This window comes from Astatotilapia calliptera, chromosome 7 (genome assembly GCF_964374335.1).
Source record: "Astatotilapia calliptera chromosome 7, fAstCal68.1, whole genome shotgun sequence".
In the NCBI taxonomy this organism is placed as follows: Eukaryota; Metazoa; Chordata; class Actinopteri; order Cichliformes; family Cichlidae; genus Astatotilapia; species Astatotilapia calliptera.
This window is the reverse complement of record NC_137428.1, coordinates 54,279,274-54,304,872: the sequence shown is the minus strand read 5'-3', so window position 1 is coordinate 54,304,872 and position 25,599 is coordinate 54,279,274. Positions and strand designations below refer to the sequence as shown.

Sequence of the window (25,599 nt, the reverse complement as noted above, 5' to 3'; positions counted from 1 at the left end):
CTTAAACTCTCACGAGAGAAAAAGACTTAAGCCCCAACAGAAAATATCAGTCTAGATATTTTCTCGTTTAGAGAATTGTCTGTATACAAAGACTTTATAAAGTAATGCAGATTATACCAGCACACGTGCTGATGGTTAAACTTGACGAAACATTTCACACAGCTTCTAAATGAGTCATTGTATGTCACCCCCAAGCAGTAAACCAGGGTTCAATAAATGAAATGGGAAAATGTGGGGCGAATGCATACAAAACCGGGGCACATGGGAGCCTTTTGCCTATAAACAACCCTAACTACGCACACGTTTCCACAGCCACACAATCCCTCTTTTCAACCTTTGCACGCTGTGCGTGTGTGTAAAGAGGTAAGAAGAGCCCGGGGAAAAGGTGAGACCTGGAATAGTATGTAGTCGAGCTGGAATTCACCGAATTATATTTGTGCAGATGATCGTGTTGTGACACGCTCGACAGAAAACACCAAACAAAGCGCGGGCTTGCGCAGCTCCTCTTAAGTTTCTTGGTTAAACACGTTAAAACAAACGCGTGGAGCTCGTCTTTTGCTGGGTGATGCGTTTGGCCAAGTTGAACGGGATGTTTTGCTGAAGGGTCTAAAAGGCGGTGTCAGACAAGTGAATGGGATGTGTAGAGACTGCACCCTAGCATTACCTGTGCGCAGAAGTCGCTCCCTATCTGCTGGGCGTTAGGTAGGCAGGTATATTTGAAGTTGATCTGCCATTAGATTTAATAACAGGAAATGTGAGGATACTTTTGTTAAATAACTGCAATAGTCCATTGCTAAGAAAACCCCCCAAACCTTTCCCTTTGTGATTTAAGACATACGGTATATTTACAGCCCTATACATATATTGCAAGGACAGCAAAAAACAAGGTGACTGGATACATTGTCAAGTCTTCAAAATAAACAATGGTGTTCTTTATTTCACACTTTGTAATGCAAAATCAATAGCAATGCATTTTTGAGGTACAATATACCACATAAATACATATAAAACAATGCTACAACTTGAAACAGAGTAAGGAATGCTATTCACAACAGTATAACGCATGATGGGTGAAGGAGGGAATAAATAGCTCAACTTGCCATGTCTTCAAACTCAAAGAACACTGGCTGCTTGTGAATGTTTTGGCTAATTTATGTCAGAGAACCAGAAGATGAAAGAGCCATGTCTTTGCCGTCCTCCTCCTGCCTGCCCATCACTTCAAAAATAACCTGCTTTGTAGAGCTTTGAACATTTTCGTAAGGCTGATGATTTGAGGCCTCGCAGTATTGAGGGAAATGGAATGGCATTTCTCTTACACGCCATAATTATTGTGCTAGCCAGGACAGAGCATTTCAGGTTGAGGAACAGAACGTCACGCGGGAGAGCTACATCTAATTAAACCCTGGCAAAAAGGATAATTACTACTTTTCAGGGGTACAGGAGACCTCACCCGTGTTTCGCGTTCCCTATCTGAACTAAAAGTTCGCCCCAAGTAACGAGCACATCTGCCTTCAGCACTGGACTGCAAACCCACAATCACGGGTCACTCCCTTCTAGGGCAGGACTCAGTGTGGTCTTTTGTAACAATACAGACCACCTTTGAAGACCTACAGTATGCTCCCTTTTTTTAAAATTCGAGCTTACAAATGAGTCGCCTGTATTTGGGAGTGTCTCTATCAGGTTTTAGGTGCTGCTGAGTCAACAAACTGGATTGCTGGCACCGCTTCAAAACCAAGCTGAGTTATGATGTACCTGAGGGCATGCTGAGGATTTGGAAGTAGAAATGTACTCAGCAACGGGTGAAAACTGTCAAATATATGATATATTTGTTTTAAAGCACATACAGTATAACTGTCTTATCAATCAGCTTTTCATTTTTAGGGTTTGTTTTTTTGCCATTTTGGTTCATTCAGCCATTTACTGCTTTGCTGTCTTCTGTTTGTGGAAACTTGCTACAAAGTTTTATGGATTATAGATCTTTCGGTGGATTACATCGCATGCATGATGTCAAAACACAAATGTCACTTAAATAGGTACAAAATAAGACACGCCATAATTAGGTGGAGGATTAGAATTGAAAATCATTTTACCCAATACTGAAAAAGTTCCCTGTTTGGTTCACAAGAACAGCACAGAATAGTAAATAATTTTATTTACATATGTACAGGGAGCAGGATGCAGTGTAGATGACTGTTCTTTTAAGTAGTTTTAAGGCAAGACTAACGATATGGTGTATATAAAAAAAGAAAACTGTGCTACATCACCAAAGTACAGCCAGCTCAGATTTGTTTACCTGCACACTGATGTGGTTGTCTTGTAACACTAGCTTTAAGGTAGTCTGAATGTTACTTGGGATAAAGAGTCCCATCTTGTAGTGCACACACAGCAAAGAGAGAACTACTCTGCTCCTCTTGTATGAGTAACTTCACGTGTTCATCAACATTGCATGTATTAATGTCAGTAGTGAAAATATAGTCCAAAATAGTCCACTCAAGGAATAATAATAAGTCCCTGAAAAGTATTTAGATCTGAATATTATTAATGGCCATAACTGAGAGTAAACACTGAACTTTAACTGTTTTTTTCAGTGTGAAAGCTATCAGTTTAGAACAGATTTCATCGTCACTCATTTGGCTTTTTCCGAATCTTAAACCTTGGATTGTGTATTTTGAGTGTTCACTGGAAAGCCGTCAGAAAGCATGCACAAGCTCAGTTATTAGAGTACATAGTGTGATTTAACGTCAACAGCATCAAAACAACAAACAAATGACAGCACAAACTTTTGGTCCTCGAGTGTGATTCAGAAACGGCGTCGATGCAACTTCTTATCAGACACAAAATACTGAGTCGGGAAATCATGAGCTGTACATGAACAATAGATTCAGGTGTTTAGAACTACTCTGTAATGTTAATTAATATTACAAATCAAAGGAATACAGGATTGGACCTCACAGCCCCAGTGAAAGTAGTTTACTTTCACTATGAGGTTTCTTGTTCTTGTTGCAGAGTCTGGAATATGAGACTGTACCCATCTGTTAAATACTGGGGGTTACATTAGGCTAGGTCCTGTGGAAGGGGGCAGGGGGCATTGACTGGCAAAGTAATGCTCCGAGCCCCAATCAAATCATAATCCAAACCTTCTGGCCCCGCATTTGTGATCTGTGCTTAACTGTCCCCACCCTGGAAGTTATCACACAGTCAGCTCAGATCTTCTTTGGCTTACGGCCCAGGTGGTAGTAGTAAGCCATGGTGACCAGCAAGAAGAGTACTCGACTGAGGAGAAGCAGCATGGCGGCGTTGGGAAGGATGCCGATCTCCACTAAAGTGATGGACGTCACTGAAACCACAAATAGAAATTTACTTAAATTAGATATTAAATGATAATAAACAACAATAGCCTCTGAAAAAAAGCATGATCAGCACAATTATCAGTAAATTTTTGATAAAGACAGTGCGTATATGCAAACTCCCTGCTTGTTTTTCATAAAGTATTAATTACCTGAGCAGCTATGAAAGAGAGCAACATGAAAATTGACACTTATGCCAACTATGAAAAAACACACACACAAACACAGCACCATTTATACCCATACACACAATGCTTCATTGTACATAAGAGCTTAAAAGTACCGTTTTAAGATTTAAATAAAAATGTGTCTAAATTTGAAATACAAGGATGTGACACCTCACACTGAACACAAGAGGGCACTACCTGCACATTTTTCTTTCTGCAAACACTCCCACATGGACAAAAGTAGCCATCCTTTTTCTGCATGAGGCAGAAAAGGATGAAACAAAACAAGATGAAGATAACTTGTAATCTGTGTTGGAAAACTCACCTAAAAACTGCACAGCAAAGTAGCAAGCCTCACTGAGTAGAGTCCACTGGATGATGACCTTTTCTGCTGTGTAGAGTCCGTTCCACATGATGAGGGACAGGCCTGGAAAAGAATGCAAAAATAGGGAATTTATAGGTTCAGGGGCATGGGAATGAAAACAGAAAATAAGAGCAAGCTCGGGAAGGAAGACTCCTACATGTCCGAGAGAATTTCCACTAATAAAACTACAAGAATCTTGACACCATGTGCACATGTTGCTAACGGGGCCTGTTGATTCAGCTCTGACTCTCTGTCTGTGATGACGGGCTTGCGTGCAATCATTTCAGTGCCTGCTCTTCTTCCTGTTCATTTTCCTGAATTTCACTCCCACCTGCAGAGAACAGTGAGGCTATGGAAACAAGAAGGGGTAGGCTGAAAGGTGGGAGGGCTGATGGACTGTATCCTCTCCCTGCCTGGTTCCATCTGTGCAGCAGATGAGACCCCATCATCCGCCCCCTTACTGCACCTAGTCTGATAGGCCATCACCCTCTTTTGCTAATCCCCACAGTGTGAATGACATTTATAATGAAGAAGCCAGTTCAAGGTCAAGCTGGTTCATTCATGTGTTCTTGTAGTGGTTTAGCTGGGATTTGTTCAGATTTTACATTTTTGATTTATCAAGATATGCATAAAACATAGTATTAAGTCTTTCCCTTAGTATTCATGTTATTGAATGCCTATATGAAGTTTAGGTGCTAGCATTTTGACTGATTTAGTAAACTAAATTAAAATGACAACCTCACAAATTGTACTTAAACATTAAGCCTTCTCACTCTCTCTGTCTGTCCTTTGCATATTCTCCCATCTCCCATTACAAACCCTGTGATCACCCGACTGACAGCTCTGTCTCAAGTCAAAACCCATTAAAATAATTGCTCGCATCTCAGACACGTTGTATGCTATGCGTGAGGTGGGAGCTGAGCAAAAATGGCACTTTGTCTCGTTGATGAAGTGACATTAAAAAAAACAAACATTTTTAAGTCACTGCAAAAGAGAAAACTGCAAAATATGAATGTAGAGTAATACACTGCCTCCTCTTTTAGTTCCAGGGCACCTCATTCGCACACACAAACTTACTGTTCTGCCACCGTGTACCAACTGGATCCAAATCTTATATATAAAGCTGCAAAAAGGAGGTGACTGTGGCCGTTCTGGAGAACTAGCCTTTTACCTCATAGAGAAACAGAACTTGAATTATAGAGCCACCATTTGCAGCCTGAAGGAAGGATTTTGGAGGAAGAAGAGATCCCTTTATACAGTATCTGAATGCAAGAAGAGAGCTCTTTCTACAGTATCTGAATGAGTGCTTGAAGTGTTTGACTCAAAATGAATACATTAGAAGCTGTAAACACAAGAGGCAGTGCAGTGAGGCAGTGTATATTTTTAGCATGTAAATAAATAAATATTAAAGCATCGTGTCTGCATCAGTGCTGCACGGTCAATGCACTTGTTCATGCAAGTATATTCACACTCAGTAGCATAAATACCTTTATGAATGAATTAGCTGCACAGCTTTCATAAAACTTTGGACTTACTGAGCAATGCTCCTCCGTAAAGGCGAACAGAGATGTTAGTAGTGGAGAGCTCCTCCTCAAAAACGACCTCATATAGTTGGTTGGGAAACACCAGAGCCTGTGTAGGGTAAAAAAAGGAAAAAGCACAACATAGCTTTGTCATATCAGCAAAACAGCACTGTGTGCTTCCCAAAGTCTCCCTATTTTTGAGCTAGTATCACAGGGAATGCCCTGGAGGATAATGTGAATGTAGATGGTGAGGTTAACAAAGGCGGAGCTGTTTCCCCAGATGTCCCTCACTGATATCTTGGAACAGAACCTACAGTAACTCAGCGCTGCGTTTGCATAACGTGGTTTTCACACTTCTAAAAAGATACATTTCTTTCTGCCTTACATTTGAAAATGAAAAGACTTTGAAATTTATCAGTGCAAAACATCTTACCATCAGAGCCATAGCTGTGAAACCCACTGCAGAGATGAGTATCCACACCCTAAAAAGAGAGAAATATGAAATGCTACACCCATCCTGTGAAAATTACAGATTGTAGACTTTGCAAGACTAGCAATGATGCACGGATGACCTTACACAGTCTGCTGTGTTAACTGTGACTGTTGTGATGTTGAGTAACTGAGCAGCTGAAATCTCACCTCAGCCCGAAAGGCTCTCGCACTGCAAACTTCATCTCATTTCCGAGCATCTGACTGATCTATCAGCAAACGAGGCAAGACAAAAGAAACAGGAAATGAGTGATGAGAAGGTAAATGCAATCACAATCATGTCATCATAACAAATACATGTTATGATCACCTTCAGCAAAACCCCACATAACCAGGAAGAAAGAGTACTCTGGAGGTGTATTTAAAGTAGTTAATGGAGAGAAGCACACAAAACAGAGTGTTCAAGAGAAAGGAACAGAGCGGCTGAGTGTTAGAGAAGCATCTCTTAATGTTAATTAGAGACTGTAAATGTTCTCGCCTTTTTAATCGCCTCCTTAAGACTCACTGTATGTCATAATATCTTTTAGGGAATTCTAGACGAATAACTGACTACCATGTCAATGCCACAAGAAAAGCATCATCTGCAACAAATGACTGCTGGCAACAGTAGCAGCACATAATAATCAATTTATAATCCTGGAAGCCTGAAATCGTTAGTGGGAAAAATGTCTGACAAACTGAAAACTAAGTGTGACGTGCCATTTCTTAATGACCAAGTGTTCATTCAAGCCGACTACAAGGACAGATAGCAGTAAATATTTCATGAAATGCCATGCAAACTGATCTTATCACACAGCAATATTCAGAAGATATACAATATCTGATAGGATAAGCATCTCTTATTACAGATGAGAGTAGACCCTGGAATCCTAATAAGCAGCAACTATATTTTCAAACTCAAAGGACCCAAGAGTTATTGGAATTTAAAACTAATTCATTAGCATGCTACACACATCTGACAATCAATTAATCACTTAAAAGGGACCCATTATGCTCATGTCCGACTTCATTTATTTTAAATTGCTGTAGTGCTGTTTTAAGAAGGCCTATTTATCTATACGGCAACATCTCTGTTCACCCACCCCTTCTTCTGATGGGGTGTTGTATGTGCTTCTGCTCGTATGTGCCTCACAAGATCATTTTTATCATAAAGAGATCACAAAAATCTTAGAGCATAAAAAACACATCTGAAAGCATTTACAGCAGGCTGAAGCCTCATCTCATGGCTCAGAGGGATTACTTGCACATATGCTGACCTTATTATCTGAAGGCCTGACCACATTTAATATTAACATACACCTTTGGAACAGTAACTATATGAAAAAATATGAAAGGAAGCTAATAGTTCAAATTTAATTAAAGAAAAAAGTGAAAACATGTATTTCTTTCAGGATTCATTGTAATTCTATACTGCATTGTTCAGACTGTTGGTTAGATTGAAATAAATAATTTGTGCTTTTACAAACCAAGGTAATTGCTTTTCAATGCACTACATTAGTGTTATGTGTTTACAGAATGTGGATTCGTAGTAATTTTTTTCCTGTAAGAATAAACAGGAGAAACAAGCCCAGAAATGTTGTTAACAGATTCAGGGTCAGGCTCATGAGCAGGAAGGAAAACAAACTGTCCCAGATAACCACAGAGAGTGAAAATAAATTAATAAACAAACCAAGTTTTCTGCCTGAACGGACAGGAACCCACAGAGAAATTACAACTGTTGGCTGGCTGTGAAGTTGAATTCCTTCATCTAAAACCCTTCAGGTTCCATCATATCCTTAACATGAATGATTTCCCTTCATCATAAAACATTCTCTTCCCTCAAAGGGTTCCGGTGCTGGAGCCAGATGTAGCATCACACAGAACTAAAAATACACAGAAGCAAAAGAGCTCTAAAGAAGAGAAGATGAATCATTTTCTGGCTACGAGTGTTTACAAGGAACACGGAATAGCTTTCTGTTTGATAAGCCTGTGAAAACTTAATGTGAACGAAACAATGATCGATGTCATATCAAAAAATGGGTTTTCACTGGCTTTTACCTTCTGCCATCTCCCACAAGGTGCATGGTAATAAGTGCAATATCTGGACCATTTTCAAAAGAAAGTGTATTTCAAAGAGTTGATGCATTACATCATACTTATTATGTAATATAACAATATCAGCAAGACCCAATTTCACTGCAGCTGGAGAGAGCTTTTTCCAGGATATCATTAAACATGACTTTTCCTTTTTGCCCTCGGGGCCGAGATGCAACTATAAACGTGTCTGTTGACTTTCTGTGAAATTCACATCATGACGTGAATTTCAAATGTCACCATTTTGAGCACTTCTGTCAAAAAACTATACCTGTTGTGTTTGTTTGAAGAGTTTCCTAAGTTAAATATGTAATTTGCAACCAGACATTTATTTGTAATACACAGTAATTTGGCATATAAAAATAACCTCATCATGGCAATGACTTTAGATGCAGATAAAAAAACACACCACGTTTAAACAAAATATATAAGGGTAGTGATTCATGTGTGTGCATTTGCATCAATCTTTGATGTATACACAAACAGAAGGACTGATGGCCCTGAACTTGTTAAGTAGCTTTAGAGAACCCGTGTTCAAAAGCAGCAGAAAGGAAAACAAAGACTTCATGTGCTTGAAGTAAGATGGGGGAAGGGGATTTTTCTTTTTAAGATTCTTAAATTCCCAATGTCTGCTGCAGTCTTTAATTTAGGGGTAGACATGTACATCCCTCATTGCAGTGCAACTGAAGCACCTGTACACGAATCCATCTGTGCCAGCTGTGGTCACATAACCAGGTGAATCACCCTTCCTGTGCCTTTGGTTTTAGGGGCCGTTTTTGACAAGAACACATAAATATTCATGACTGGCATGAGAAATATTCATACTCTGAAAACTGAGCATCAATTGATGGTACCATGGTGGCTTAGGGCAGAATATTGCAGAAGGCAGTTGAGTGGAAAGAGGGAGAAACAGGAAAAGAAATACACAATGTTGTTTGTGCAGAGAGAAGCTATAGTGCAGCTGTTGTGGCCTTGAGTTGTCATCAATCACTCCTTCAGCTATTTAGTAAACAATGAGCAGCTTTTCAGCCATAGAGGATGAAAAATATTCAGCTAATACCAACTAGAGTAGCAGTGCTCTGAAATATCAGTATCTGTCAGTTGCAACATCCCATTACCACTTAAATACAGGATCACTGAATTAAACAAGCTGTCAGTAATGGTGCAGCCAGGTGAGGCATTATCTTTTTGCACAGTAGCACCTAGATAAAGCATTGCAGTAATGCACTACTGTCTTTCTGTCCCTTAAAGAGGAAGAGTATTCTTATCTCTAAGTAGTAGAAGAAGCAGGAAGGCACAGTGAACAGAGTGCAGGAGCACTTCCTTCCATTGTTTACTTAAACCACCGGGATGGAGTCAACTGTTTCCTCTATATATAAAAAAAAAAAAAAAACTATGTATGGCAAGGATAAATGGAACAACAAGAGTAAGCACAATGGAGTAGAATAAGTGAACAATTATACTGTCACAGTAACAATTAAATTCTAATTTAGTTCAATGTCGAAGTTAAACAGGGAAACACATTTTTTCAAAACAGCACGTACAGTAGATTCCATTAACCAAACTGTTGTTTTACTGTGGTTTGTATACCCTGTTGTTGGTTCAGCCATTACAGTGAATATGCAACCCCAAGACTCAAGAGAGAGGAGCAACTGCCACATTCGTTTCTGTCTTTATCATACCGTCCTGGAAAGGTTTCTGAGTGGCAGATGTCAGGGTTAGGCTCCGTGCTAAAACATTGAGAGAGAAAACAAACACTCAGGAGAGCTGAGAAAAAGGGGGCTGACATCACATCACGAACTATCAGCCACCACCGTATGCCTGCTCCCTTCTGTTCTGTCCCTTTTTCACACTTGCATGTTAATGAATATTTCAGTGAGGAACAATCTGCTATGCCTATGCTCACTGTAATGAGGTCTGATAATGACAAAAATGTATAATAATAATCTGAAATCTTGAAATCTGAGCTCAGTGAAATGGAATAAATTATTGTCAGTGTGCAACTGTGGAACTTGATATTCAAATATGATACTCTGTCTCCTAACATATATCTGATTGTGTGCCGTTGTGTTTTGGTATGCACCGTCTATACTGATGTGCTAATGCATGGGAGGCAGAAAGAGAATACATATGAGATGCAAGAGGCAGGACGTCTCTCAAGGGACCAAGCCACATCTCAGTGGAGCTGCCAGAGCTTGTTGGATTACGTGATCTAGATTTACTGATCCATAAAGAGCAAATGCAGACAATGGGACACGAAGAGAGTGATGAGCCAATTAGCAGCCCACTGTGGCTTTTAAAAAGAATCCATAGCTCTTCTCAGGGCTAGTAAACACATTTGTGGTGGAAAGTCATTTTGCTTTTCCAGTAGTTTAACTGGTGATAGTTAACAAATGCACTCATTTCTAACCAAGCTGCTTGTTGCACTAATGCACAAGCCATTTGACTGTACATTAGCGCTTAGATTGAGTCAAACTCGCTGGAATATGTTTATATGATGTAATCTGACCTTTGAGCGGTGCACTTCGCCATCGTCGTCCTCGCCACCGACTCCAAGGATCTTCCGGCTCTTCAGACGGCTTATCAAGTCCGTCTGACTGTGCTTCTTCATTAGAGGAGCAGGAGGTTTAGATGCCATGGTGCACACCTGACACGAAAATAAAAAAGGAGACACATGGATGGTGTCGTTAGAGGAGATAAAATAATATGAATTACTACTTAATAAGTAGGACTGAAAGAGGAATGAAAGAGGATGGATTTAATTTTGTTTTTCCCTAGACCATTTATATAATAAACATCAGTGGAGTTCTCCCGTCATCATTTTACGCCTCTGTCTGAAGACGACATCGCTATCACATGGGGCAGGAATAGGCATCAACCAATCTACAAATAATTCCCTTGAGGATGTGACTTATGCAACACAATTACGTAATCCGGGTGTAACAAATACAGGCAAGCCATAAAACCTTCCTCTTAAGTCAGACTGGAAGCAGGAGCCAGCTGCCCCCTGTATCTGCTGAGAGCCCAACAGACGCAGGTGGCTGCTTAGAGAATCACAGCATCTAATAGTGACACACATATAGACTCACAGGGGCGTAGCACAGAACTCTGGGCCCTGCACATAAGCAGTCTATGTGAACCCCCTTTCTTTCTCCTTGTTTTTTTTTTTTACATTTTAATTAATTAAGCCAACCACTGTATGCAGTAATCTGTAGGGTTCATTAGGGTAGCCCCCAATGAACTGTTCATATACGGTATATGAACAACCTATGATGCGTCCTTAGAATTCAACCTTAATATCTGGATATACTGTAGTCTTTATCACATCGTCACTGCATGTATGCTTCAACACAGAGTAAAGCATACAGGATGGACACAGGTTAATATATTAACCTGCTTTATAGCCCAATACAGTTTTCAATGTTTTTGGCACTAAAGCAAGTCACAGGCCACAGGTCAAGGCAATCGACCTATAATTAATAAATGTGAAAGTTCAATTAAATCTCCAAAAATATATGTTTATGAAGCTATAACAGTAAAATTACAGCTCTTGGTGGGAGTAGGCAGAATAACAGTATTTTAAAAAGCACTGGATTGAATTAGTTTTATAAATAGGACATAAAATGGAGATTTCGTGTTAGTGTTCCTTTGAGCTCATAAAACACAAAAGATGTCATATATGTCGGTCTGATATTCTTGCAGATACTAGATGATTAAGTATTACATAAAATTATGGTATTAAGTTGTGCTGGTCCATTTTGAGAACTATATTGTTACATCTGGCAGTGGCTCAATGTTTAACACGTGCTTTTTTTTTTTTTTTTTAAATGTTAACAGTCTCCTCTCTTTAGTTTCTTTTTGGACACGGAGCGCATTAGCAGTCACCTAGATAGAATAAATTAGCTATGGTGTAAAGGAGAGTCAAGTGGGGGTCAATCTGTAATTTGTAACAGGTGAAAGTGGAATGAAAGCTTTTTTTTTGTCTCAATTTATTCAGGCAGTTTAGTTATTGCTAATTGTGTAGAAATAACAAAACAAAAAAATCAAACACAATCAAACTCTTCATTGCAACTCCACTTCAGCTGAAATTAACCCTTGGTAGTTAAAGTCACCACTTCCCCCACGACGCCCCTGCACACATACATGTGTTAATTATCTTGCAGACGTCACTTACTGTCCACAAGAGTGGATGTAAATGCCAGTGGCAAAAAACAAACAAACATGTAATTCATTTCTTGCCCTTGCTGGCTATGGACTGTGACAGGAGGTTACACTGCAGCAGTCCTATTGATCAGCATTAATGAGAAGTGGCTGCAGACTCGATGGGCAACCAGTAGGCAAATCAAAAGTCATCATCACGGACTCAATAACGTAACCTCCACAGTGATTAAACTGGAAGCAAAGAGATATGCACACATGTACACGATGGAACGGCCCGTCCGAAAATTGATGGCTTCTCTACAGGGCAGCTCTCTGGAGAAGTCTGATGAGAGCAATTACAAAGACAGAATCTTTAACAGAGAGCCTTGTCCACAGGAAAGGAAAACAATTTGTACCAACAGGAGACAGCTCAAAGTATTCAGCTTTCCACCCACTGGGAAGTATATCATCACAGTTAAGCTGACAAGGCAGAATCTGAGTTATAAAACTACTACAGTTGGTTTTTTCAAGGTCACACTGGCAAGCTAAGCTGCACAGAACCACTTACAACGTACAAACACATTGTTAACACTCACACATGCCAAAGCACTTCAACACACCTCAGCAATAAAATATAGAACAACTGTATGACACAAATCAGGAAGCATACCAACCTTTTAATTTATGAAGCTTTGTAGTTTTGTAAACAACTTGTGTCTTAGACAGACACATAATAGCAATAAATGTATCTAATATATATTTTAGGCAAAGGAGAAAACTTTAATTTACCAGTAGCTGCAGTGTGTGACTAAAGAATCAGTTTTTCCACATTTCTACCATGAGAAATTTTTGTTCCGCTTCCCAAATTGTCATCTTAAAAATAATACTTTTTATTCAGTTTTACTTTCCTTTCCATCATCTCAAAAATGAAATAAAATAAAAAAGCAACACGGCAAATCACACATGTAATCACTTTAACTTGTCTTGATTCATTACATGCAATTCGTATTCCTTTGTATTTTGTCAATTCATATAATTCTGATATTTAGTTTTGTGTGGCATACCCAGAACAGTTATATGCTAAGGTGTTGGTCTAAGTGCATTCCTGTGTCAGATATGTGTAGTAGGGCATGGCAGCAATCCCTTGTATTGGTATGCACACACAGAATAGGATTGCAAAGGTCAGTAAAGGTTACACAGCATGTTTACAGGCTTCTGTTGTCCATTTTATCCCCCACACAGTGAGCGAAGTACAAGCGTTTCCCCTTTTTCTGTAACAATCAACAGGAGGAGGCGCAAGAAAGAAAGAACGGGGAATGGAAAGTAATCAGTGCAGGTAAATCTATTTTCACAATGGAGAGGGGTAATCTTTCTGATAAAAGGGCCTCCCCAAACCCTGTATACAATGGCTGGAACTTGAAGCAAAAGAAGTATGCAGGCTTTAATTCCAGCCGTTCCACACACCGATAATCACAATTCACGAGAACAGAGGAATATTTTTTCCTCAGTTCTCTTTCAAATCTTTCCTTTTTGCCAGTTGTAAAGTCTGATGCAAAAATCCATTAGTGCTTTCACACATTTGCTTTTTATGCTTAAAGGAACTGGTGCCCACTCAGAATAATTGCAGTGAGACATTTGCCTCAGGCTTAATTATATTTTCTGGGGAAATACACAATTAGATTACTTACAACCCCCCTGAAAAAAACAAAACAACTTTTCTACTTTCCAAGTAGCAAAGTTAAACTGTTGGTGTATGATGATGGTCCCAGTGTGCCAAATTACAGTGCAGCTACTGTAACATGATTACTAGATTACTGCACAGCCACAAGTTGTTAAATTATAGTTTAGTTAATATATTGTTCAGGCTATTCTACCCTTATGCCCTATTCTCATTCAGTACAGAAATACGACCACTTCTGTTGTGTACTTCTCACTCACAGAAAAAGTAACCGGGCAAATCATTTGCTCAACTTTCATGTGGACTCGACTGAGCCACAAAGAGAAAGCAGACCTTGCATCATGTCCCTGTAAATGATGGAAAACCTAAGCAATGGCTCTAAAGCCCCTCGACTGTTGATTTGCTCCACTATCGTGACCCTATCAATATCTGTAATAAAGCAGTAAATGAAGCGCATTTCACTGCATACATTAGTAAATCCCACATTTCTCCCACATGCAATAATGTCCCTGCATGTCTCTCCCTTTGGATCTCCCTACAGGCGCTCCTTGACTTACAAGTGTAATGCCGATGCAGTTGCTTAGCAACTGCCAATGGACCAATTGCTTCTTCATTATTGAAAGCACCTTTCATGACTGAAGACACCTTTGATGACAACGTCTCTGCCGTCATTCTCCTTGATGTAGGAAGTGACATTTTAGGAATTTTTAAAGAGACTTTGATCCGAATCCCATTAACTGCATTGGAGGCATGATGTCCTGATGAGTGGCTTCTTGTGACAACCAAAAACCTTAAAGTGGAAATACTTGCTCTTTAAATCTCAAAAGTTGAAACAAGACTGAATAAATTAGGTACTTTGTAACAGCTAAAATTAAATATAATATTTAACAGTTCACATGTAATCTCAGTTACTCAGCAGGACACCAAGATAAGAGAAGTATGAAAAGTAAAGACGAAGGAAGGGTCATGTAAAAATAATCAATTATTAAGCAAGCTGGGAAGCACAAATAAAGAAAACAGTTTATTATTTTGGCACCTAACAGTGAAACAATGGACCCAAACACAAGAAGAGCTCATGAAACTGTGATATTATATTTTTACAATACTTATAGGCATGTGAATTTAATACACAACAGGTGTGTGTCAGGAGAAAGACCAGATTAGTCTACCAGAAGTCAAGAATGAACCAAATCTCCCATAGTCTGGGACTAGCAATATTAGAAACAAACAAAACCCTCTCAGTTCATTTGCAGGCTTTGTGACAGAACATGTGCCGTAGAAACGAAAAGCTGCTAAACACACGGAGGAAGATATTGTGGAAAAGGTGTGAACTCCGGACAAATCTCTGGTTAGCAACTAAAAAGATGCTCTGTAAAATATAATTGTATCATAGGAACAAAGCAATGTGTGGGTGTGAAGGAGCAACTGTGAACAAATGTGCTACTCAAAATAAGAAAGCAGATCTTACAGCCTGCTCTTCTTCTCTTTTTCCACAAATAACAGAAGATACAGTTGCTCAGTAGCCTCCAAATCCCCTCACCACCACATTTTGAATATCGACAGCACCATATAGTGCCAACAGCAGACAGCACACAAATTAAAGCCTCCACTAAACAGACTCTAGAAACAAGAGTGAGTAGTTTTTCCCCTCAATGAAATGTCCATCTCTTATAACCACCAATAATCATTTACAGATCTTCATAAACATATTACTGCATTGATTTCTCATTGCTCTGATGAAAACTGCTGCTTCCACAAAGGTAAGGACAGTCTTTTTCTCGCCAACTAAGATAAAGCTTCCTAGACCCTTATTGGACTTCAAATCTTCTAAGCCTAGAGTTACATGTCTTTTTTTGAATTTGGAGCCGCAAAGTGGTGACTAAAATCAGAAGCGGGGGTTGTAACAGTGGAACGCAAAGATTTGAAAGTAGGATACTGCTTCAGCCCTAATCGGTGTATGTCAGTCGCATGGTTCACACTTTAGGACGACTGCTATTAGTTACCAGAAGATGAACAACAGATATTCAGAAATTTTTTCCAGACTAAGAATGTCACAGTCACAACTTTATTGTGCTATTTTTCTTTTGTTAGTGAAATATCACGATGACTCCTGAATGAACTGGCAGATAATTTGTCAGAGATATTCAAACCTGGAACGTGTTAATTCTGAGACATTTTTGCAAATGAACTCCAGACCATTTATGGAGAATTAGATCCAGAACAAAGCATAGTTCATTTTAGCGCTGTTCGATATCGGATGACAATATAAAAACATCTATCGTTTCATTTTCTGCTAACGTTTGTTTCGTGGTGTCGCAAAATAAACTGTTTACAGCAATATTTTTTCATCATTTTGATGGTCACTGTAGTGGTTACATTAATTTCTTAAAGTTCTCTCTTTCTCTTATATTTAATATAACCACACTACCAACGGACAAGCGCCTGTTTTTATGCGTTGTGTTAGCAACAAAGACGGTAAAACCACCGCGTGTCCGCTTGTTTATGTTCCACATAAACCTTTCACAATAAAGCTCAAGATCCTGTTGAGACTTTTCAAAATAAAATGAATCACGTGAAAGATTATGCAGAATATTTGATGAATATATGAATAGCAAAAAAGAGCCGTCAGGTGCTAAAAAATAAACCTTAGACTCAAAGGTTAGAACAGGCTTTTCCCCGCAGCACCCTGTGTAATAAATACAAAGAAACGGCGGCCTTTACAACGTGTGTCTAAAAATGTTTCGTTTCATGCATCGGTTAAAACACTTGACTCCAGGTACACGACGCCCAGCTGGAAACATTTCACGCAAGTCGAGCTGCCCGAGATTCACAGAATTTACAGAAAATGTAAAAAAAATTTCTTTTCTTTTCCAAATATTTATTTATAAGTGACTTATGTATGTATGTATGTATGTATGTATGTATGTATGTATGTATATATATGTATATATTGTACTATTCTTAGTTAGCGTATTGTCTGTCTTGTCTTAATGTTGGTTTAAAATGGAGCACTGTAACAAAAAATAATTTCCCCCAGGGATCAATAAAGTATTCTGATTCTGATTCTGATTTATATCATTATCGGGACGATAGAAGTCTTATATCGGGATATGAGATTTTGGTCATATCGCACAGCCCTAGTTCATTTTTCATACTTAGTAACAGGTGGAAATCCTCTGGTTTAGGCTATAGGAGTGACATTAGGAAGCAGAAGACATAACTCCCGCTCACTCACTAGACCTTTTACTATAGCACTGACTATTTTATCAGTTGGTTCTCACATACAGCTCTGTCAAGAAAGAGCCGACACTGAAAATAACGGCACCGACTTTCTCTGGTAGCATCGGCAGGTCAAAGTTGTCATGTAATCGGCACCATTACACCATTACAAAACTTTATACAAATTCAGGTATCAGGTATCCCCTAGTGACTTGTCATTCACTGACATTTGTGCAGACGTTAATGTTTTTGAACTTTAGAGCCTGATCCACAGTCCTAGTTTTATTTATTCTACTTCCTTGCAAAAAAGACTCAAAAGGCCAACTTAAAAGCCACAGGCAACACACAATATGCTTGAATATGGGAATAACTCATATTTTGAGACAGATTCAGAATCCATTTATATTACTTACATAAGAAGAGATAGACTGTGTCAGGAATCAAAGAAAGCCTCTCTCTCCTCACTTGTGTACATCACACAGATGGCCCTGAGGGATTCAAAGCTATTCCACTATCTGACCCTCATTTCTGTCAGAGTATAGTGGCTCCTTTCTTCTTACATTTTTTTTTATATTTTACAGTGAGCATTATAACCTCACAGAGCCTCACTCTTCATCTTGCCCACTCATTGATGAAATAGTTTACATCAAAATGACATCTGGCGCTTTCATGTCTTACTATTAACATGCATTATCACCTCTTAGTGACTAAAAAGACAAATTAAAAATGTGCTGATTTGCTTGTTGAAGGACAAAGTAAGTGGAAAATTATTCTGACAACAATTTGTAACTGCATTACCGCATCATGGTATCTCTGATTATGTGTGACCACATCCAATTTCTGGGGAAGACAAAGGGCAAAAAGGTTTTCCTTCATGCAGACTAGTGCTCCAGTCTCTCGTCTTTAAGTGTTCAGTATTTCCCAAACACTCTCAGATAGTTACTTAATGGTAATGAGATAATTCACTCCAGCAAACTCCCAGAAACATTCACAAGATCTGTGGACAGATCTACTTATGGTTTGACTACGAGTTGGATATTCAAGGTTTATTCCAGGGAGACTAGCTCTACTGGCTTTTGTGTTTTGACATAACCCATAGCTGAACTGCAAACTGCCTTCAGAGTACATTAATCCAGGGTTCAGTAAACGCCTGCAGTTTGGTTCCAACTATTCATACAAAGCAGATAAAAGCCTTACTGTTTTCTGATCTGCTCCCTTTTTAGCTGATCTCTATCAGAGAAGCTATTTAGTCAATTTCTCCCTTGTAAAGATTTATTTTTGGGGAAAAAATAACTAAGGAATATAATACACTTACTTTTAAGTACTGGCTTTCTGTGATATAAAACAAAAAAAAAGTGGCGAAAAACTCAGTAATTCTGAGTTTTAACTGCTTTAAAAACACTCCATTTAATTTTGTTGATAAATCAACACAATCCTGACACATTCAGAACTAAAATGGATCTAGTTGGATTTACTAATACTATTTACACATTATCAGTACTCTTACCTGTAACCATTTTCTTAGGATGGTAGCTTCCTGTTAGCAGTCACTCAGTTTTATAGCTAGCTCCTTTAGCATTTTTAACTGCTCAATAAAACTATACCTGACTACAATTAATTACAGCACACTAATGATTCCATCATCAGTGGTAGAGCTAAGTGATTTCAAAAAAATTTGCGATTACAATATTTCTGTTGATATTGAGGAAAAAATTACAGACTCACCGTTTCATTGACGCGTGCAGCCAACAGCATTTATAAGTTCAAAGAAAATAAGGGAATTTTCTATCACCTCCCCATCCAATGAGCTATCATCACTGATGACACTACCAGATAAACTCTTAGGTTGATAAGTGGAGGGACATGGATCCCAACTATATGTCTATAATATCCAGCGGTAAGGGTTGGAAAATAAGGACCAGTTCCAGTTAAGAGCCGCCACCAAATTGCCCAATTCCTTGAATCCGTGCTGACATGTTTTCCTGAAAGTTAAGCACTGCTAAACAATGACGTCAAACTCATGTGAGTGGAGCCACTGCACACCTGACTCTCTCTCTCTCTCACACACACACACACACACACACACACACACACACACACACACACACACACACACACACACACACACACACACACACACACACACACACACACCTGTCTGCTCTTTTTCCTACAACATGTTCGCACAGTTGAGTTAAACCAGAAATCTTTGAGGGACTACTCCCCAATATCCACCAAACACAAACCGGTAACCAGAATCTATAATCTATAATGACAAAGGTATGAAGAAAAGCTTCAACATCCAAGTACATTAAAACTCAGACTTCTTCAAAGTAATTATTCCCTTTCTTGACCAATGCTGGCTCTGATGTAGATGAAATTGCAAATGAGATTCAGTTGTGTGGCAAAAGGGCAGAGAAAAGAAGATGGGCAAGGAAGCAACAAAACTGATAGCTGGTGATACACAAAGGACAATCGAGAAGGCCAAAAATTCCTGTCTTGAGTCAAAACAGACCACCAACACAGGCCCTGGATACTTTACTCTTTATAGCACAGGCAAGATCTGTACACAGTTGGTCTGAGAACAGAAAAGCTCCTCGGTTACTATCAATGGATTATTGTGCTGACTCAAACAGATGATTACTGTCAGATCATCTGAGGACAGTTACCATGGAATGAACTTGCCCTAATGATTTCTGGGATTTGGAGTTTCCCTGTCCAATATTCAGTTATTACATAACCTAGCGGAGGGGGGAGTATATTCTTTTATAGGATGACCTACTCCATCCCAATTACGTAAGGGAAGCTTATTGTCCCAGTCATCATTGTTATTGTAAGATGTTACCACAAAATCTTTTTTTAAACAGTATAAATCTGTTGTAAAACCTGGTCTCACATATTGTGATATATCAAAGAGTGCATCAATAAATTTTGGCTTCCAGTGGTTATGAAACCAAAATATTTGGGACAAAAATAATTATTGTTCAAACTCTCTCTCTGTTTTCAGTTTGAGCTAATATGACCCCCCTGGTCATAAAAAAAAAGTAAAAGTCTTTGATCAAGAAGATCCATCTAAAGGAAATAAAACTAAAGATTGTAACAATGAACCATTAGAAAGTTCATTAAGAGTTCCCTGTAGCTGCCTTTGTCTCTGGAGCATTCAATCTCTCAGTCCATTTTTGGTGGCACGAAACAGTCGGTTGTGATCTTTGTCTCTTATGTGGCTACTGTGCAGGTCTCCTGAAGTAAACAGGTCTGATGGTGCCTGAGGCTCTCTTCGCTCCCATCTGCATCCATGGATATCCCGCAGTGAAGGCAGGGACTGAACTTGGCCTTGATAGGTTGGTTATATTTTAAGAAACACCCCTTAGCCAAAGCCTAATTTTTTTTTAAACCCCCAAATGTATGTATTTGCATGTCATTCACATGATCTCTAAAGTTAAAGAAAATCCCCTATAAAAATATGTTAATACGTTAATGAATACCTGATTTAAACCAATAACATCTGTTGCTACATTTGCTGTTTGATTCAATTGGTCTTGCTGTTACTCTCCTCACCACTGGCTCATGCCCATGTATACGGCAGATAATGCATGCATATTATTTAATAAATGTGGCAATCAATTTTGAACATTCTGCCTCATCAGCCCTGGACTTGAGAGCACAGGCTGTAATCACAAAGCAATATCAAATGTGATCTCTCAACACCAGCAGCTTCATTACTGGGAGAAGAACATCAGCTATGTTAGAATAAATTTACTTTGCATTAATTCTAATTGCGGCACAGTTTGTCAAGGCCCTTATTTATACTCCAGTACTGAACAGTCTGGAACCAGTACCAAATTAATGCCTGCTCTCAAATGATAGGAGATGCACCGACTACAATTTGTGTTTTGTTTTTTAATAAAGGCTAACCTGCAACTTTCACCATGATTTTCTAAGAACCATTACTGTCAGCGTGCACTCAAAATTTTTAAACTTCTTCTCTAATTTGATTCTCTAATTAGAATAACACATTGCTCAGTTAATATTTTCTGTACAGTGACTTAGAGTAACCTCTACCTCTTTTACTCAAACAAGTTGCAATGTTACATAGTTAAACACTTTTTTAACAAATAAAATCCAACTGAGAATGCACTATTTTACACTTAAGGTTTGTGAAGCAGCTCAGCACCTACAGCCCTAGCATGAAGTGGAGCTTATACTTAGAGACACCATCAGTCCATGCTTCTTTGAAGTTTGATTGAAGTCCAACTAAAGGGTTCATGCATAGCTTGTGTACTATAATGTTTTCTCTCCATGTATGACAAATAAATGCAGACATCACAAAAGTGAGGATTCACATCACTCAGAGCCAAGCAGACTCATCAATCTGTAACATATGCATTTGCATTATGAGGAAAATAGATATATTTATCATATTATGTATTCTATTTAGCCCCCCCCCCCTTAGACAGGGACACAGGTAAACACAGTTAACCAAAGTTATACTACCATGAAAAATGCCGTGAATAGGGATGGGTATCGAAAACCGGTTCTTGTTGAGAACCGGTTCCCACTGTTTCAATTCCTTGGAATTGTTTGCCATTTTTGCAAACAATTCCCTTATCGATTCCAGTCACCCCGAATGACGTCACCACGTTGCGGAGCGTCAACTTGCAATACTTGCAAAGTAGATATTTCATTTAAGGGAGGAAACACTACGAATATGCAAAAGCATTTGCTCACAAAACACGTGATAACCTTAAATGAATGTCGTGTTTTTAATTCCGCTCCGGACTCGTGAATCTCAACCCAGCAGCAGCGGTAACGTTTGCACGTCCTCTCCCGTTAATGCGGCAGGTAACTAATCAACTAACAGTGCATATTATGTTAGCGCGATCTGCCTTATTACAAAACCTGCCATTACTGTGCATTTAGGTGACCATGATGAGAGAGACAGAGTCTGGCTGGCTCTGATGCTGGCAGTTCTCGCTGCAGTCTACCGGTAGCGTCTCCTTTCAGGCCAGGATAGACGAATGTCACCGAGCAGTGACTAAGTTTGTGGTAAAAGGCTTGCACCTGTTTGCCACAGCAGATGCCCCGATTTTCGGTAAGTGAATGTGTTTAATTGTAGGCAGGGACATTACTGAATATTCTTGTGTAATTGCTACAGAATAATTTATGTTATACTTTGTTATTGCTACAGAAGAATATTTATTTTATTATTTTACATTTACAATTTCTTTGCCCGGGGACCCTGTGACACCCCATTGAAGAGCCATAGGCTGTGGATCTCTTAAGATCTCACTGCTGGGTTTGTAAGGCCATGTTACTCCGAAATTTCTATCTTGTTCAAAGAGAAGATATAAAACAAAATTCTAAGCTAATCGACCTTAGTGTTCTCTTTTTTAAAAAGAATTGATAAAGAATCGAATCGTTAAACAGAATCAAAAATGGAATCGGAATCGTGAAAATCTTATCAATACCCATCCCTAGCCATGAAGCTATTCTTCCTTTTCTCTCTGTCTTATGACTAGGGCTGCCACAAACGATTATTTTGATAGTCGACTAGTCACCGATTATTTTTGCGAATATTCGACTAATCAGATCATGCGTCCATTGGACGTAAAACGTACAGCTTATTGCACCACCACCCGAGCATCTCACACTTCTGATAATCAGTTGTCTGCTTGACGTTTATTCAGCTGTGTAAAAACTATAACTTTAATCTCAGCCAAACCGATTTACTCAGGAACAAATAAAATACTGAAAAAAGCCAAACAATAACAGTTTTAAGTTATCTAAGTGACTTATACATCACGTTTAACCTGAGTAGCGAAAGATGGCGGTGGGTTTGAAAATGATTTGCCGGGAGTCCGGTGTTCTCGCCGGCTCTAGTGAGCCTTGAACCCCGGCTCACTATCGAGCTGGTGGGTAACAGACGTCTCAGAAAGCGTTGGAGCGCTTTTGAAAATATGTGGTGTCTTGATAAACTGAGCAGATATTTGAGGTTTACACAGCTACATTCTCGCCTGAAAACATGTTAAACGTTTATTTTGTGACCCAGAAAGAATAATAAGAGTAATATTAAACCTAACTAGTTGCCGCCGTTGTTGGAATCTGAGCAGGGCCACGCTATGAATTCTGGGATAGGTTGGGCCACGAAGCGACCCATCCTTCAAATCTGAGGAAATGAAGGGCGCGTTTGTCGGCCGCATTTGTCGGAGTCTTCGAATTTGTCGTGTCGCTGTAAAGTAATCTGCCTGCGGGCACACGAGTTTGCGGTTCCTGAATTTGGACACAGCTACGATACCGGACACAGCTGCTTCTTCTTCTTCGAGGTTTAACGGCCGCTTGCATCCTCGTACATGCAGTGCTGCCATCTTCTGTTTCAGTCCGTTATTACACTCTTAAATCCTACTACTTATTCCTGCGTCTTTTGGGATCTTACAAAGCTTCAAACGACGCTTCGACTATTAAATTAGTCGTCAAAGATTTTAATAGTCGACGTAATCGTGACTAGTCGACGTGGCAGCCCTACTTATGACGCACATGAATCTGTGTTTACATTCACGCACAGAGTTGCTGTAGTTTGCTTTTGCAACATCCATATGCATAAATAGATAGATGTATAATATATGAATGTATCACAGTTGAATATTACACACCCGCTCTTTTTTCAAAAATAATTTCTGCCAGATATTTTCATCTAATCAGCCCAATTTACTAGTTGCATGCCGCAAAAAAAAGAACAGTGAGGGACAGCAGTACAAGTGAAAAAGCTTTGTTATTTATCAAATAATGTGCAACACAGCGGTGTGCAAGTAAGGTAGGTGGCTTATGTTTACCATCTGTTACACTGGGGCAATGTGGGGGATGAAATTGAGAGGGAGAGACTCTTCTAATATGAAGCCACAGAGGGCTGCCAGGCATTGTTGGGGTTTCTATCTCTGGAATCACTCTTTACACAGCAGGCTAACTGTGAAGCTATCGCAGAAGCTGCAGAATAGAGTGCCGACACTTGGCGTACACGCACACCTGGGAGAGGGGGGGGGGGGGGGGGGGTGTTCAGCACACACGGAAAAAGGATGAAATGAACGAGCTCCCGCCTTTAAATGTACACACGACAAAAATAACACAATGCTCTATGACGCCGTCTCTGCTGTAAGACACCAACCAGTAATTATTACTACTTACACATAATTATTATTTTTGCTGTTTAATTTGCTCATCTGTGCAGCAGCAGCATATTATTACACTGACACTATGATTTTTGGACTGTACTACATTAGTTTTAAACAGGCGTACCAAATAAACAGGCAACTCTGAAATCTGGAGAGTTTACTCAGGAGAACTGAAGGCCCTGGTGGTGTAGCACAACCACAGGTAGCTTGAAATACCAGATGTCAAATGCTTGTTGTCCAGAGTAACTGTTAGCCAACCATAATTAAACGAGCTAATGAGGCAAGCTTTAATGACGCACTACAAATGGTTATTAGTGGCTAAAACTCTGCATGCCCAATTTTCCCCAAGAGACTACTGCCACATTACAGGAGAATTTTGAGTATTTCATGGGAAACTCCAAATGATTCAGCATTAAAGCACTAAAGTAAAAAAAGGGTTGAGTTAAATCACTTCATCCATAATGATAACAGTTTACTAACTACAATCCTGTACGCTTTACTTTTTTTCTTTCGCTTGTTTGAAGACAGCTTAAGATAAGATAGAACTTTATTAATCCCTCGGGTGGGTTCCTCTGGGAAATTCGATTTCCAAAAAAGCACAGCACCGACAGAAGTTACAGTTACAGAATGTTATTTTATATATATATATATATATATATATATATATATATATATATATATATATATATATATATATATATATATATATATATATATATATATATATATATATATATATATATATATATATATATATATATATATATATATATATATATATATATATATATATATATATATATATATATATATATATATATACATACACACACACATACACATATACACACACACAGACAAATATAAATAAAATATACAAAGGGGATAAATAGAATAAATAGGAATAAAAAATAAAAATACAAGTGAATTGTACATTTCAAGTATTGAGTCTATTGCACTGTTGACTATTTACAAAAAGTATTGCACAAGGTATTGTACAGTGAGGTGCAGAGGCACTACAGCTTAGTTGTTCCCTCCTTTGTCCTCCTGTTTCCCCTCCCTCTCCCCTCCAGAGAGGAGTTAAACAGTCTGATGGCGTGTGGGACAAAGGAGTTTTTAAGTCTGTTAGTTCTTGTCTTGGGGAGAAGCAACCTGTCACTGAACAGACTCTTCTGGTTGTTTATGGCCGTGTGCAGAGGATGCCCAGCATTGTTCATAATGTCCAGCAGTTTTTTTTAGTGTCCTTTTCTCTGCCACTGTCACCAGAGTGTCCAGCTTCATGCTGACCACAGAGCTAGCCCTCCTGATCAGTTTCTCCAGCCTGGATGAGTCCTCCTTTGCTGTGCTGCTCCCCCAGCACACCACAGCATAGAAAAGTACTCCAGCAACCACCGACTGGTAAAACATCCTCAGGAGCTTCCTGCAGATGTTAA

The 25,599-nt window shown here is 39.0% G+C and overlaps 2 protein-coding genes across 3 annotated transcripts in view; one reads left to right on the top strand and one right to left on the bottom strand.

Moving 5' to 3' along the window:
* syt18b (synaptotagmin XVIIIb) overlaps positions 1-25,599 on the top strand; it is a 367,435-nt gene that overhangs the window by 248,820 nt on the left and 93,016 nt on the right. The gene's annotated exons all lie outside the window — the stretch shown is intronic.
* Positions 904-25,599, bottom strand: part of tp53i11b (tumor protein p53 inducible protein 11b) — a 46,374-nt gene continuing 21,678 nt past the window's right edge. The window contains exons 2-7 of the mRNA XM_026175705.2: positions 10,473-10,610; positions 6,041-6,099; positions 5,835-5,883; positions 5,414-5,510; positions 3,840-3,941; positions 904-3,337 (exon numbers count right to left, since the gene is read on the bottom strand). Of these exons, the coding sequence (XP_026031490.1) occupies positions 3,204-3,337; positions 3,840-3,941; positions 5,414-5,510; positions 5,835-5,883; positions 6,041-6,099; positions 10,473-10,601 (570 nt within the window). The 5' untranslated portion in view covers positions 10,602-10,610 and the 3' untranslated portion in view covers positions 904-3,203. The remainder of the gene's footprint in view (positions 3,338-3,839; positions 3,942-5,413; positions 5,511-5,834; positions 5,884-6,040; positions 6,100-10,472; positions 10,611-25,599) is intronic.